At 39.0% G+C, this 14,126-nt stretch overlaps 1 protein-coding gene across 2 annotated transcripts in view; it reads right to left on the reverse strand.

The window, feature by feature from the left end:
- ANTXR2 (ANTXR cell adhesion molecule 2) overlaps positions 1-14,126 on the reverse strand; it is a gene marked incomplete at both ends in the record, with an annotated part of 141,577 nt that overhangs the window by 67,820 nt on the left and 59,631 nt on the right. For both annotated transcript variants that reach the window (XM_079705053.1, XM_079705052.1), the window contains one exon: positions 885-980. In XM_079705053.1, the coding sequence (XP_079561179.1) occupies positions 885-980 (96 nt within the window). The remainder of the gene's footprint in view (positions 1-884; positions 981-14,126) is intronic.

The following is a 14,126-nucleotide window of genomic DNA, read 5'->3' on the forward strand; positions in this document are numbered from 1 at the left end:
CTGGGTTCAGAGTCAGAGGAACATGTGACTACAGAATAATGGTGACAAAGATGCAACATGTCTGGCTCTAAAGGTGGAGGAAGGGGCTCACAAGGCAAGGAATGGAGGTGGCTTCTAGAAGCTGGAAAACGCAAAGGAGCAGATTCTGTTCTAGAACATTAAGAGAGGAATGTATCACTGCCGATACCTTTTAACCCAGTTTAGCCCAGTGAGACCCATGTTGGATCTGTGATTACATAACTTAGATAATAAATTTATGTTGCTTTAAGCCACCAAATGTGTAGCAATTTGTAACAGTAGCACTAGAAAGCTTATTACCCATATTCTTTCAGAGGTTTGACTCAAACACGAAAGATGTCACAACCTGAAATCAACTGTCATAACTTCAAAAATGACTGTTTCACAGATACCCTAACATTTGCACATGACTTATTTCTAAACTATTTTTCTAAGAGGCAAACAGAGAAGGTCCTGAAATAGTAGATCTTTCAAAGAGGTAATGAAACGTTCAATAAGCACTGAAAAAAAAAAAAAAACTGACAGATTATCAACCTCTCTCAATGAATCCAGCAGAACATGTCTTTCAATTTTCTTGAAATTGTTTCGTACTTGCATGGAAAACCCTTTATCCCTACAACCTGTCCTACCTTCTTTTCCCCTTCTTCCCCCAAATCTGATTTTGAAGCCTTTTTTTGATGAAGTTTTATAATAAACATTTATTGGCATGCATGAATACAATTTATTATAATGACAAAAACTATTAAAATTCAATTTGCTAACTGAAACTTTGCTGTTGTTGAATATTGATTCATATTTCAGCCTTACTTTACACCTTGATGTTTTAAAAAAAAATAATAGTAAGATTTCAAATCCTTCTTACTCACCACTTTGCAGCAAAGGGGCCAAAACCACCACATCAAACCGATGCCCAAGAGTAGCAGTAACACCAAAATAGCAATGATGGCTGCAATCCCACTAGACTAAAGGAAGCACAAAACAAAAACAAAGATGTCAGCAAAGTTTAGGGTCAAATCCCAAACACATATTTTTTAAGGAAACATCAGAAAAAAATACAGAAAACATCATAATCTTAAACCAGATTTCTCTTATATTCTTTTAAATTTGTTAAATTCTGTAAATTACCTTATACCCTATTTATATTATATTCTACTTTATTAAATTTATATAATATATTAAGTATATCATAATCTATTTGTATTAAATTTCCTTATATTATATTTCATGTATATTAAGACAGGCAGTAATTAGTATAAAAATCTTCTAAACTGTTTGAAATGATGCCTTAAAGAAAAATAGGAAAAATCACAATTTGGGTTTGTACAAATGGTCTGTATGGTCCCTACCTTTTGTCTCTGGGAAAGGATTATTCTGATTACAAGCATGATTACCTCTAGGTAGAATTTATGCAGAATTTTCCCAGACTTTTTTTTTTTTTTTTTTTGCTATACGCAGGCCTCTCACTGTTGTGGCCTCTCCCGTTGCGGAGCACAGGCTCCGGACGCGCAGGCTCAGTGGCCATGGCTCACGGGCCTAGCCGCTCTGCAGCATGTGGGATCCTCCCAGACCGGGGCACGAACCCATGTCCCCTACATCGGCAGGCGGACTCTCAACCACTGCGCCACCAGGGAAGCCCCAGCCTTTTTGATAATGGAACATTATTTACTTTATATATTTAAATGGTAGGACAAGATGATTATCCAAAATAACCAATCAGGTGGCAAACAAACAACAATGGTTCTTGTATGCATCAGAAAAGAATGCAACCTCATGTGTTCATATATGAGAAGACGTCTCAGGGCAGCTCAAGCACTACCCACACAAGAACCATACTGGTGTTTTTTCACTTTTTAATGACGATCTCCTCCAGGCCTAACACCCTTGCTCTGGGCTCTGCCTCTGACCCCCTTCTTCTACCAAATACCTACACATGCTATAAGGCTTAGCTTAAGCCAGTTCCTCAGGAAGACTTCCTTGTACCTCCTGGCTAGAAAATGCCCCTCCTTACTGTACAAGGCATAGTTCTCTGTACTTTAATCTTAGCATTTATCACAATATATTTACTGATTTATTTGCTTATTTATTTATGATGAACTACAATTTTTTATTTAATTTGTCTTTTCTATATTCACTGTGAGCTCTAGGAAGGCAGCGCCTATGCCCATCCTACTTACTAATGTGTACTCCATGTCTGGCACTTAAAACTATTTACTAAGAGAATGAACTCCAAATAAATAAGGCTTAAAAAGCCACAAAAACAAAAAAGAGTGTTTGTTGAATTTTTAGTGCAGAGATAAAGTTTCCAAGAGAACGAGTTGTCTCTTCCAAACCACTGCTCTCCGGGATCCCCAGTAATCATGTTTGGTTTGTGGGGTTTTTTTTGGGGGGGGAGGGGAAGATTTCAAGGAAGAAAAAGAAAACTGTAAATAAATCAATACACTATCTGGGTGGAAATTTGGGCCTTTATAAGGCAGCTTTTCAGGGATACATTTCCTATCATTCAAAACAAATAAGTAGTACAAAGCCCAGAAGTCAAGGCAAGAGCCACATTTAGCCCAAGAGCTGACAGAGAGAAAGGCTGGTGGGAAGAACCTATCAGTTTCCATCTTAGAATAGCATTGTCTTAAAAATATTAGTCTGCACGTCTAATTTTAAGCAAGTTGTTTAATTTCTCAGGGACTCCATTTTCTAATCTACAAAATAAGAAAGTCAGTTGCTCCCAAAGCATGAAACTCTTTGTGGCAAAGCTATAACCAGGCTATCTCTCTTAAAAAAGCACTGCACACATTAGCATATTTTTAAAGCCCTGAATGGCTCTGTAGTAAAAAAGAACAGTCCAACTTATATCAACACAGGTCAATTTTTTTTCTCATAACATTATCAGTATCCTACAAAACTCGGATTTCCTAGAATCCATTTTGGGAAATGTTAGGATTGATCAAAGCTAAGAGACTTTCAGATGTTGAAGCAACAATGGTGGTAGCATTTAATTAGAAAATTTTATAATGGAATTTGAATTGTAATACATAATAACCTATGCATAAAGAGATAATGATCTTTATGTAAACAGTTATTTGTAAATAACTGAAAAGAGAAGAGAAGGTACTTTTCAAAAGTATTACTTTAGGGAGTGCTAGCAAAATATACTTGGTGTATCTAATCACAAAAATCTTGAAATGTGTGTCACAGTTTCCCTATATCATCTGTTAGTATCACAATGGAAAAAAAAGGAAAAGAGATTACCATATATTGACTTGGAAACTATCTCCAAAGAGATTAATTTTCAAAGACGTTAATTACTAACAGCACTTCAGTTTTAATAAATCCATTAAAAAATAACTTTAAAAATAATTCTCAAAGCAGCATAGACCATAAAACATGTATTAATTTCAGAATTTTTTTAGGAAAAGATTAAGAAATAAGTATACATGAACAATTAAAGCTATCCTTTGATTTCTAATTTTGCATCTGGATGCAAGAGGGAATAACCATACAAGCTATTTATGTAACTAATGTTAGGTTGCAAAACAGACACCACCAAAATATCACCTAGAATCCTTGAGTATGTCATTTAATTTATTTTTCAGAAGACAACAAAAATAACTACAGAAACTTCACACACAGACACATACAATCTTCATAAAGCTCTAATATTTACTATTAAACCATTCATAAGGCACTTGAAGATGTTACCACATATTTACCATAAAAATTAATTTAAAATTTAAGAAATGAGAAGACATGCAGTCATCTTGCAACTTCTTGATGTACAGTTTGGTAGAATGAAAATGTAAGCTCAACATGTGGTCACTGATGTAACCTAAACGTCTAAATCAGTGTCTTGCACACAGAAAGTTCTGTGTGTGTGTGTGTGTGTGTGTGTGTGTGTGTGTCAGAGAGAGGGAGAGAGAGAGAGAGAGGAGATAAATACTTTATAGGAAATTTCCTGGCAAATATCTAAGTTCTCTGTCCTCAAAACCAAAGAAAGTAATTCAGAGCACACATCAGGATACTTATGAAAACACTCAAAGTGCAACTTTCTACACAGAATTCTAAACGTTCATGAACAAATCATACAATTCTCCACAGGCTTAATTATACGAAGCTCTGAAATCTAGACAAATAAGAATATAATGGGAAAAGAATGTCAAAGAAATACATAGAAAACTATGCTATCCTATGGGAGAAGTGTTGTCAAATATAGAACTTCATGATTCCACCTTCAAATATAAGGTCTTACATAAGATAGCCCCGACCTGTGACCGTTCATTTGTGGAATGAATGCAGCCTTCCCCACCAGACCTTTCCCACATGAGGATCGAGCCATGGCACCCATGGAAATGCTCACCATGTGACTGTGCACACCACTTCCAAAAGGGTTGTATGAACATTTGTTTTTCCCTTTTCTTAGAATTCAAATCCTATGTTCAGAAATAAGGACGTGAAACTGGAGGGTGTGAATATGCTAAAAGTTAGTGGTTAGTTTTTTCTTTCTACAAATGTGTCATGAGCAGGAAATTCAGAAAATCATACTGACAGAATATAAAATAGATGGGCTGGCCATGATAGGCAGTCAAAATTCTTGGATTTTCTTTCAAAAATGTCCCTGTTAGGAACACCGACAAAACATTATGCACATCCAGATGCAAATATACATTTAGTATAATAATATTATCATCTCAACTGATTCTGAAAATTAGTCTACAAGAAAACTGACTATGAAAATACACACTTTCTGAAGACCTACAGACTTAATCTTTATCACATTTAAGAGAAGCATGATGGAAAACAGGTCACAGTAAGCAAAGAATTTAATGCAACCCGAACTTGCCATAAACACAGCCCTGGATGCCCCAGTCCCAGACATTAGCTCAGTTCACTGCATACAAATCTATGCTTTCCCAGTTCCTTTGTTTTGATTTGCCAGAGCCATTATCAGAGCATGAAAGACTTCAGGGAAATAATTTCGTTGCTCACATAAGTTTATAAACAAATGAAGAAAAGGTCAAACGCATAGATTTCAGTCCTATGAGCAGATACTATGCTGCAAACTGCAGAGTCAGATGAAATTAGATCTGGTTACGCAGAGTTATGTATCATAGGTGGAAACTAAAAGCCTCTCACCTCTGTTTAGGTGTGCTGCTCTTTAAACACTAGGCAGTTAAAAAGCTGCCAAAACTATAATGCTGCACAAGTCTTCATGAAGCCCACAGGTTAGTTGGAGGGACAACCCTTGAACACACAATCATAAATGTGAGAAGTATGGAAGGAGAGTACAACAGAAACAGGGCAAAGCAGGGACTAGTCTGGTCTAGGGTTCTGAGAGGACCCCCTGAGAAAGTATAAGAAAGCCCAGAAAGGGAGTGGAGGTCGAATGAGTGGCTCATTGCAAGAACAAGAAAAGACAACTTTGTCTGAAAAATAGAATTTGAGAGGGCTTGGCAGTACCTGAAGCAGCTGAAGAAAATAATGAAACACAAATTTCTGGAAAGCAGTAATCCTCTTTATTACAGAAAGAATTGGCCACTTGTTGGGTTAATATCCATTTGTTAGATGACCTTCCAATCGGCCATTTGTTGGATCAATTCTTCCTAGCTATAGTTCTGAACAAGTAACATTTTCAGATGTCTACAAAGACAAGTTAGCTGAGGAGTCCAGTTGGAGATTTAGTACCCAGATGTTGGCCAAGGCTTTGAAGCCAAAACTCTTTTAAGGGTTAAGTTGGGGACACACCAGAACCTTGAGCTTGATTTTAGGGTAAAAGGAGTATATTTTCTAGTCATCCTGGACACATTCAGTCTTTGAACTTCATCTGCATCTAATTTCCTTTTCTTCATTAAAAGGAAGTTATAATGTACAACGAAAAACTTCACTCCACCAAATAGAACTGAAATTCTAGCTAACAGAATGACAGATGTATGAAAACAAATCAGAGTCACTACTGTACTTGTAAAACAACTATGGGAAAAGAAGAATCACTCAAAAATTTCAAAAGTGTGTGAATAGCCTGTTGCAATCTATCTAGAAAATAATTAATCACAGCAACCACATTAGAATAAAACAGACACAGAAAAGGGGAACTAAATCTCCACAATTTTGCTTCCATGAATTTAGAGCTAGGGGAAGAAAAACTAGTCATAAAATAGGTGATGATTTCATTTACTAGATTCTTTTGAAATATTCCATATCAGGAACTAGCAAACTATGGCCCAAAGGCCAAATCAGCTCATCTGTCTCATAAGATGCCTGGCAAGCTAAAAAATTGTTTTACATTATTACATAGCTGAAAAAAATTTAAAGAAAAATATATTATCAATACATGATATTCAAATTCTAGTGTGTATTGTATGTTGAACACAGCCATGCCTGTTTGTTTATATGTCTATGGCCACCTGTGGGTTACAATGGCAGAGTTGAGTAGTGTAACTGTATAGCCCCTAAAGCCTAAAATAATTGCTATCTGACCCTTTACAGAAAAAAAATTGCCAACCTCTGTCTTATATAAATCAAATTAGGACCTGGTAACGAATGGCAGATTGTGCAAGTATTCAGGCCAGGGGAAGACAAACTTGGGTTCAATTCTCAATTCTAGCATTTACTCGACTATGAAACTGAGCAAGCAATTTAACCCCAGGGCCTCAAGGCTCCAAGTCTCCCCTTTCTTGGGGGCAGCGAAAGCTGAAATCAGCCAATATTCTGCTCATCAAGCTGTGTAGCATGCTGAGGGTTGGATCCACCTACTAGCAGAAGCATCTTCTAATGTTTTTGCATCAATGGGCACTAAAGATTGGATGTGGCTCTCTGTTCCTCAGTTTTCTCATTTGTAAAATTAAGGTAATAGTAATAGCCTCCTCTTGAGTAGTGAGAATTAAATGAAATCATGAAGTGCTGAGCACATATGTAGGGCTTAGCACAGTGTCTGGCACTTAATTAGTGCTCAGAAAATTTGTTCTTAGTATTATTATTCTAAAACAATCAGAAGAGCAGTGGCTCCAATGGGGGAAAAAAGACATCTTTCACTGAATTTTTTTAAAGTGGAGACACATTTAGATCTTCTGAGACAGACGAAAGGAATGGACTGCCTAAGTCTAAACCCTCTTCAGGTTCTAGTCTTAAATCTTTTAAGTCCAAACCTTAGTTTCCCCACTTTTAAACTGAATATACCGGTACTGTCATTCATTCCTTTAACAAATAATTTTGGAGGCAATGAGCAAGACACAGACTGCAGAGAGAGGCCGAGAAGTAAACAGGAAATTACAACCCAGTGACATAAGTGCCTTAATAAGAACAAGCCCGGATGCTCTTGGAGAACAGAGGAGCTTCTTTATTTGTGAGATTTCCACAAGGATTAATCAATTGCTAAATAATGGTGTTTCATTTTGTTTGGCTTTTTGAATGCCTGTGAAGAGCCAAAAGCATCATCCAAGAATGAGTAAGGTTACTAACTTCATCTCTCCTAATTATCACATCCAATATGCCTGAAAGGCTAGGTATCATGTAAATACAAGGCTGGTATTTATCATAATATTATCCACTGTCTTCTTCTATTCTGAATAGAGGTGTAATGCACACATCTGCTGGTACTTTCTCATCAGCTCCATTCTCACTTTCTACATCTATAAAACGGTGATATTACTACCACACACCAGACATATTTAAATCAAAATAATGGTTAAATCTAATGAGAAAAAATAATTATCCCATGGTTATGTAAGTCAAATAATTATGCTGTACACCTTAAACTTATACAGTGCTCTATGTCAATTATATCTCAATAAAACTGGAAGGAAATAAACCTCTCTAGCCCTTTGTCTCAGTAGAGTTGAGTTCAGTCTCTCATGAATGTGGAAGATTTTCTTCCCTTCATTCATTTTAACACTGTGTACTGAAGTTTAGGAACCACAGACCTGTAGGATGAAGTCTAAGCCCTTTTTTTTGTTTTGGCCATGGATAATCTGATCTAAATTTTCTCTTTCCAAGCTTTCCTTCCACTATTTTTACCCCAAGCAAATATATCTACTTTCAGTTTTTTTCATTAATTTTTTTATTAAAGTATAATTGCTTTACAATATTTTGTTCATTTCAGGTGTACACTACAGTGATTCAGTATTTTTGCAGATTATATTCCTTTAAAGGTTTTATAAGATAATGGGTATAGCTCCCTGTGCTATACAGTAAGTACTTGTTGCTTATCTATTCAGTATATAGTGGTTTATATCTGTTAACCCTGTAACCCTAATTTGTCCCCCCTCCCTTCAATTTCTGTTTGCTATTTATCTGTAAAATGGTCCCCCCTCCTCTCTCTTTGCCTAAGACCTGCTCTCCTTTCAAGACCCAGTTTATCTCAGTTCCTCCATAAATACAAAACATTTCTCTGGATTTCTTTCCCTTCTTGCTCTACCTACTAAAAGTTCCTCTTTTTTCTTCATTAAAAATCATGTGGAATTTGGTTGACTCTTTCATTCCATACAACAGCTCCCAAATGTGCACCTCCAATCCAGACCTCTTTCTAGAACTTCAGACTTATGTATTCAACAGCCTTTCTGACACTCCCACTGAGATGAAAAATGGACATCTTTCACTCAACATTTCCGAAACAGACCTCCTCATCTTTTTAAAAAAACGTCTCTACCTGATGACAACTCATCTTTCTAGTTGCTGAGGTGAAAAAGCCTGGAACCGTCCTTATTGTCTTTGTCTCACACCCGTATCTAATCTGTCTAGGTATCCAGTAGACTCCACCTTTAAAATATATTCAAATCTAACCACTTCCCACCATCTCCCTTGCTATCTGCCTAGTGGAGCCACCATCCCCTCTCCTAGATTACTGAACTAGCCACAGAATTGGTCTCCAGGTCTCCACTTTGGCCCCTACCTATAAAGTCTATTTTTGCACAGCAGCCAGAATGATCCTTTTAAAACACAGTCATACCATGTCACCTTCAGTGGCTCCTGTTTCACTTAGAAAAAAACTCAGAATCTTACAATGACTTACAAAACTCTCCATGATCTCTCCCCTCCCTCCACTCTCTCCTACTCATCTCAGGCCCCCTCCTCCCCCAACTACCTCCACTCTGCACACTGGCTGCCTTGCTCCTCTTTAAACCAGCCACATACACTCCCATCTTAGGCTCTGTTCGAGCTGCTGCCTCCGCAAGAACACTCTTCCCTTGCATGGTCTTCAGGGCTCACTCCCTCACCTTCCTCAAGGATTTGCTTAAATCTCCTGTCAAGGGAAAGTATTCAGATGCCTTATTCAATATAACCCCGTGACCCCAAATTTTCTCTCCATCTCTGACACAACTGATGTTCTTTTTTCTGAAATTGCCTTACTCTTAAAACCACCTCGAGTAACGTTACGCTCCCCTTAGAACTAGCAAGACCTAGAAAGACTTCCTATTTCCAGGAAGCAAACAGCCTGTATATTCCAAATGAGTCATTTAGCTTCAGCATCCCTGCACACAGAAAATGTGCATGGTTATAGGATTCAGACAAAGATTTGTTTTCCTGCTTCTGTGAAAGACAGGTGAAAAAGACAGCTGGAGGTACAGAATAGGAAGGAGGATGGAGAAAGAACGCCATTTCAGTGAGCAAAACACTGAGACACCATATACCACAAATGTCTGTAATCTCAACCACATCCTGAGGGACCAGGAAGCCTACACATTACAACATCCACAAAACCTATAAATTGCAACATGAATTGAAGATAAAAAGGGGAAAAAAACAACTAGCTATTTTCAAAATAAAAACAGGTGTTGTTAAAGAGTTATCCAGGGAATTCAATAGTGACCCAAGAGTCCATATGGATGCTTGTTTTCCCTGCAATGTTTTCTTACAACAAGAAACAAACTATCTCTCTACAGATAATATTGAGTTGCTTTGTTTTGTTTGCTGGAGGAAGGATGTCTCTCAAATTAAAAGATCAAAATATAAAACCATAAAATCATGAGACGGAGGTGGCGCCTTCAAGATGGTAGAGTAGTAAGACATGGAGATTGCCTTCTTCCCCACAAATACATCAGAAATACATCTACATGTGGAACAACTCCTATAGAACACCTACTGAATGCTGGCAGAAGACCTCAGAACTCCCAAAAGGCAAGAAACTCCCCAAGTACCTGGGTAGGGCAAAAGAAAACAGGAAAAACAGAGAAAAAGAATAGGGATGAGACCTGCCCCTCTGGGAGGGAGCTGTGAAGGAGGAAAAGTTTCCACACACTAGAGGCCCCTTCACTGGCAGAGACGGGGGGTGGCAAGGGGGAAGCTTTGGAGCCATGGAGGAGAGTGCAGCAAAAGGGGTGCAGAGGGCAAAGCAGAGAGATTCCTGCACAGAGGATCAGTGCTGAACAGCACTCACCAGCCCGAGAGACGTGTCTGATCACCCGCTGGGATGGGTGGGGGTTGGGAGCTGAGGGTCGGGGTTCAGAGGTCAGATCCTAGGGAGAGGACAGGGCTTGGCTGCATGAAGACAACCTGAAGGGGGCTAGTGCACCAGAGCTAGCCAGGACGGAGTCCAGAAAAATATCTGGACCTGCCTAAGAGGCAAGAGACCGTTGTTTTCGGTGTGTGAGGAGAGGGGAATCAGAGCACCAGCTAAACAAGCTCCAGAGAAGAGCATGAGCCACAGCTATCAGCAGGGATGCCAGAGATAGGCATGAAACGCTAAGGCTGCTGTTGCAGCCACCAAAAAGCCTGGGTGTGAGCACAGGTCACTATCCACACCTCCCCTCCCGGGAGCCTGTGCAGCCCGCCACTGCCAGGGTCCCGTGATCCAGGGACAACTTCCCCGGGAGAACACACAGCACACCTCAGGCTGGTGCAATGTCACGCTGGCCTCTGCCACTGCAGGCTCACCCCGCATCCATACCCCACCCTCCCCCCAGCCTGAGTGAACCAGAGCCCCCAAATCAGCTGTTCCTTTAACCCCGTCCTCTCTGAGTGAAGAACAGGTGCCCTCAAGCGACCTACATGCAGAGGCGGGTCCAAATCCAGAGCTGAACCCCAGGAGCTGTGAGAACAAAGAAGAGAAAGGGAAATCTCTCCCAGCAGCCTCAGGAGCAGCGGATTAAATCTCCACAATCAACGAGATGTAGCCTGCATCTGTGGAATCCCTGAATAGACAATGAATCATCCCAAACTGAGAAGGTGGACTTTGGGAGCAACTGTAGACTTGGGGTTTCCTTTCTGCATCTAATTTGTTTCTGGTTTTATCTTTATCTTAGTTTTTTTATTTACAGGTTATTATCACTGGTAGATTTGTTTATTGATTTGGTTGCTCTCTCTCTCTCTTTTTTAATATATATATATTTTTTTCTTTTTATTTTTTTGTAAGTATGTATGTGTATGCTTCTTTGTGATTTTGTCTGTATAGATTTGTTTTTGTCATTTATCCTAGGGTTCTGTCTGTCCGTTTTTTGAGGGGTTCTTTTGTTTATTTTTTAGTATAGTTTTTAGTGCTTCTTATCATTGGTAGAACTGTTTTTTCATTTGGTTGCTCTTTTCTTTCTTTTTTAAATTATTTTTTATTTTTAATAATTTTTTTAATTTAATAACTTTATTTTATATTTTTTCTTTTTTCTTTTTTCTTTTTTGCTGTATATGAGCCTCTCACTGCTGTGGCCTCTCCCGCTGTGGAGCACAGGCTATGGACATGCAGGCTCAGTGGCCAAGGCTCACAGGGCCAGCCGCTCCATGGCATGTGAGTCTTCCTGGACTGGGGCAGAAACCCGTGTCTCCTGCATCAGCAGGCAGACTCTCAACCACTGTGCCACCAGGGAAGCCCTATTTCTTTTTTTTTTCTACCTTTTCTTCTGAACAGGATCTTCATGCTCTGGCCAGGTGTCAGGCCTGAGCCTCTGAGGTGACAGAGCCAAGTTCAGAACACTGATCCACTAGAGACATCCTGGCCCCACATAATACCAAATGGCAAAGGCTCACCCAGAGTTCTCCATGTCAACGCTAAGACCCAGCTCCACTCAACGACTGGCAAGCTACAATGCTGGACACCGCATGACAAACAATTAGAAAGACAGGAACACAACCACACTCATTAGCAGAGAGGCTGCCTAAAATAATACTAAGGTCACAGACACCCCAAAACACACCACTGGACAAGGTCCTGCCCACCAGAAAGACAAGATCCAGCCTAATCCACCAGAACACAGGCACCAGTCCCCTCCACCAGGAAGCATACACAACCTACTGAACTACCCTTAGCCACTGGAGGCAGACAACATAAACAACAGGAACTATGAACCTGCAGCCTGTGAAGAGGAGACCCCAAACACACTAAGTTAAGCAAAACAAGAAGACATATAAATACACAGAAAATGAAGGAGCAGGTAAAAACCCACCAGACCAAACAAATGAAGAGGAAATAGGAAGTCTGCCTGAAAAAGAATTCAGAGCAATGATAGTAAAGATGATCCAAAATCTTGGAAATAGAATGGAGAAAATACAAGAAACATTTCCCAAGGAACTAGAAGAACTAAAGAGTAAACAAAAAAGGATGAACAACACAAAAAATTAAATTAAAAATTCTCTAGAGGGAACCATTAGCAGAATAACTGAGGCAGAAGAACGGATAAGTGACCTGGAAGATAAAATAGTGAAAATAATTAAAGTAGAGCAAAATAAAGAAAAAAGAATGCAAATAATTGAGGACAGTCTCAGAGACTTCTGGGACAACATTTAATGCACCAGCATTCGAATTATAGGGGTCCCAGAAGAAGAAGAGAATAAAAAAGGGACTGAGAACATATTTGAAGAGATTATAGTAGAAAACTTCTCTAATGTGGGAAAGGAAATATTCAATCAAGTCCAGGAAGTGCAGAGAGTCCCATACAGGATAAATCCAAAGAGAAATAAACCAAGACACATATTAATCAAATTATTAGAAATTAAATACAAAGAAAAAATATTAAAAGCAGCAAGGGAAAAGCAACAAATAACATATAAGGGAATCCCCATAAGGTTAACAGCTGATCTTTCAGCAGAAACTCTGCAAACCTGAAGGGAGTGGCAGGACATATTTAAAGTGATGAAAGGGAAAACCTCCAATCAAGATTACTCTACCCAGCAAGAATCTCATTCAGATTCGATGGCGAAACTAAAACCTTTACAGACAAGCAAAAGCTAACAGAATTCAGCACCACCAAACCAGCTTTACAACAAATGCTAAAGGAACCTCTCTAGGCAGGAAACACAGGAGGAGGAAAAGACTTACAATAACAAACCCAGAACAATTAAGAAAATGGTAATAGGAACATACATATCGATAACTACCTTAAATGTAAATGGAATGGTACAAAAACAAGACCCATATATATGCGGTTTACAAGAGACCCATTTCAGACCTAGGGACACATACGGACTGAAAGTGAAGGTATGGAAAAAGATATTCCATGCAAATCAAAATCAAAAGAATGCTGGAGTAGCAAGTCTCATATCAGAAAAACTAGATTTTAAAAGAAAGACTATTTGGGCTTCCCCGGTGGAACGGTGGTTGAGAGTACGCCTGCCAATGCAGAGGGACACAGGTTCGTGCCCTGGTCCGGGAAGATCCCATGTGCCGAAGAGTGGCTGGGCCCATGAGCCATGGCCGCTGAGCCTGTGCATCTGGAGCCTGTGCTCCGCAACGGCAGAGGCCACAGTGGTGAGAGGCCGGCGTACCGCAAAAAATGAAAATAAAAATAAAGACTATTATAAGAGACAAAGAAGGACACTACATAATGATAAAGGGATCAGTCCAAGAAGAAGATATAACAATTATAAATCTATATGCACCCAACATAGGAGCACCTCCATACATAAGGCAAATGCTAACACGTATAAAAGAGGAAATCGACAGTAACACAGTAATAGTGCAGGACTTTATCACCTCACTTACACCGATGGACAGATTATCCAGACTGAAAATTAATACAGAATCACAAGCTTTAAATGACACAGTAGAACAGATAGATTTAATTGATATTTATAGGACATTTCATTTGAAAACAGCAAATTACACTTTCTTCTCAAGTGCTCATGGAATATTCTCCAGTATAGATCATATCTTGTGTCACAAATCAAGCCTTGGTAAATTTAAGAAAGTTGAAATCATA

The sequence above is a fragment of the Hyperoodon ampullatus genome (genome assembly GCF_949752795.1).
Source record: "Hyperoodon ampullatus genome assembly, chromosome: 1".
Lineage (NCBI taxonomy): Eukaryota > Metazoa > Chordata > Mammalia > Artiodactyla > Ziphiidae > Hyperoodon > Hyperoodon ampullatus.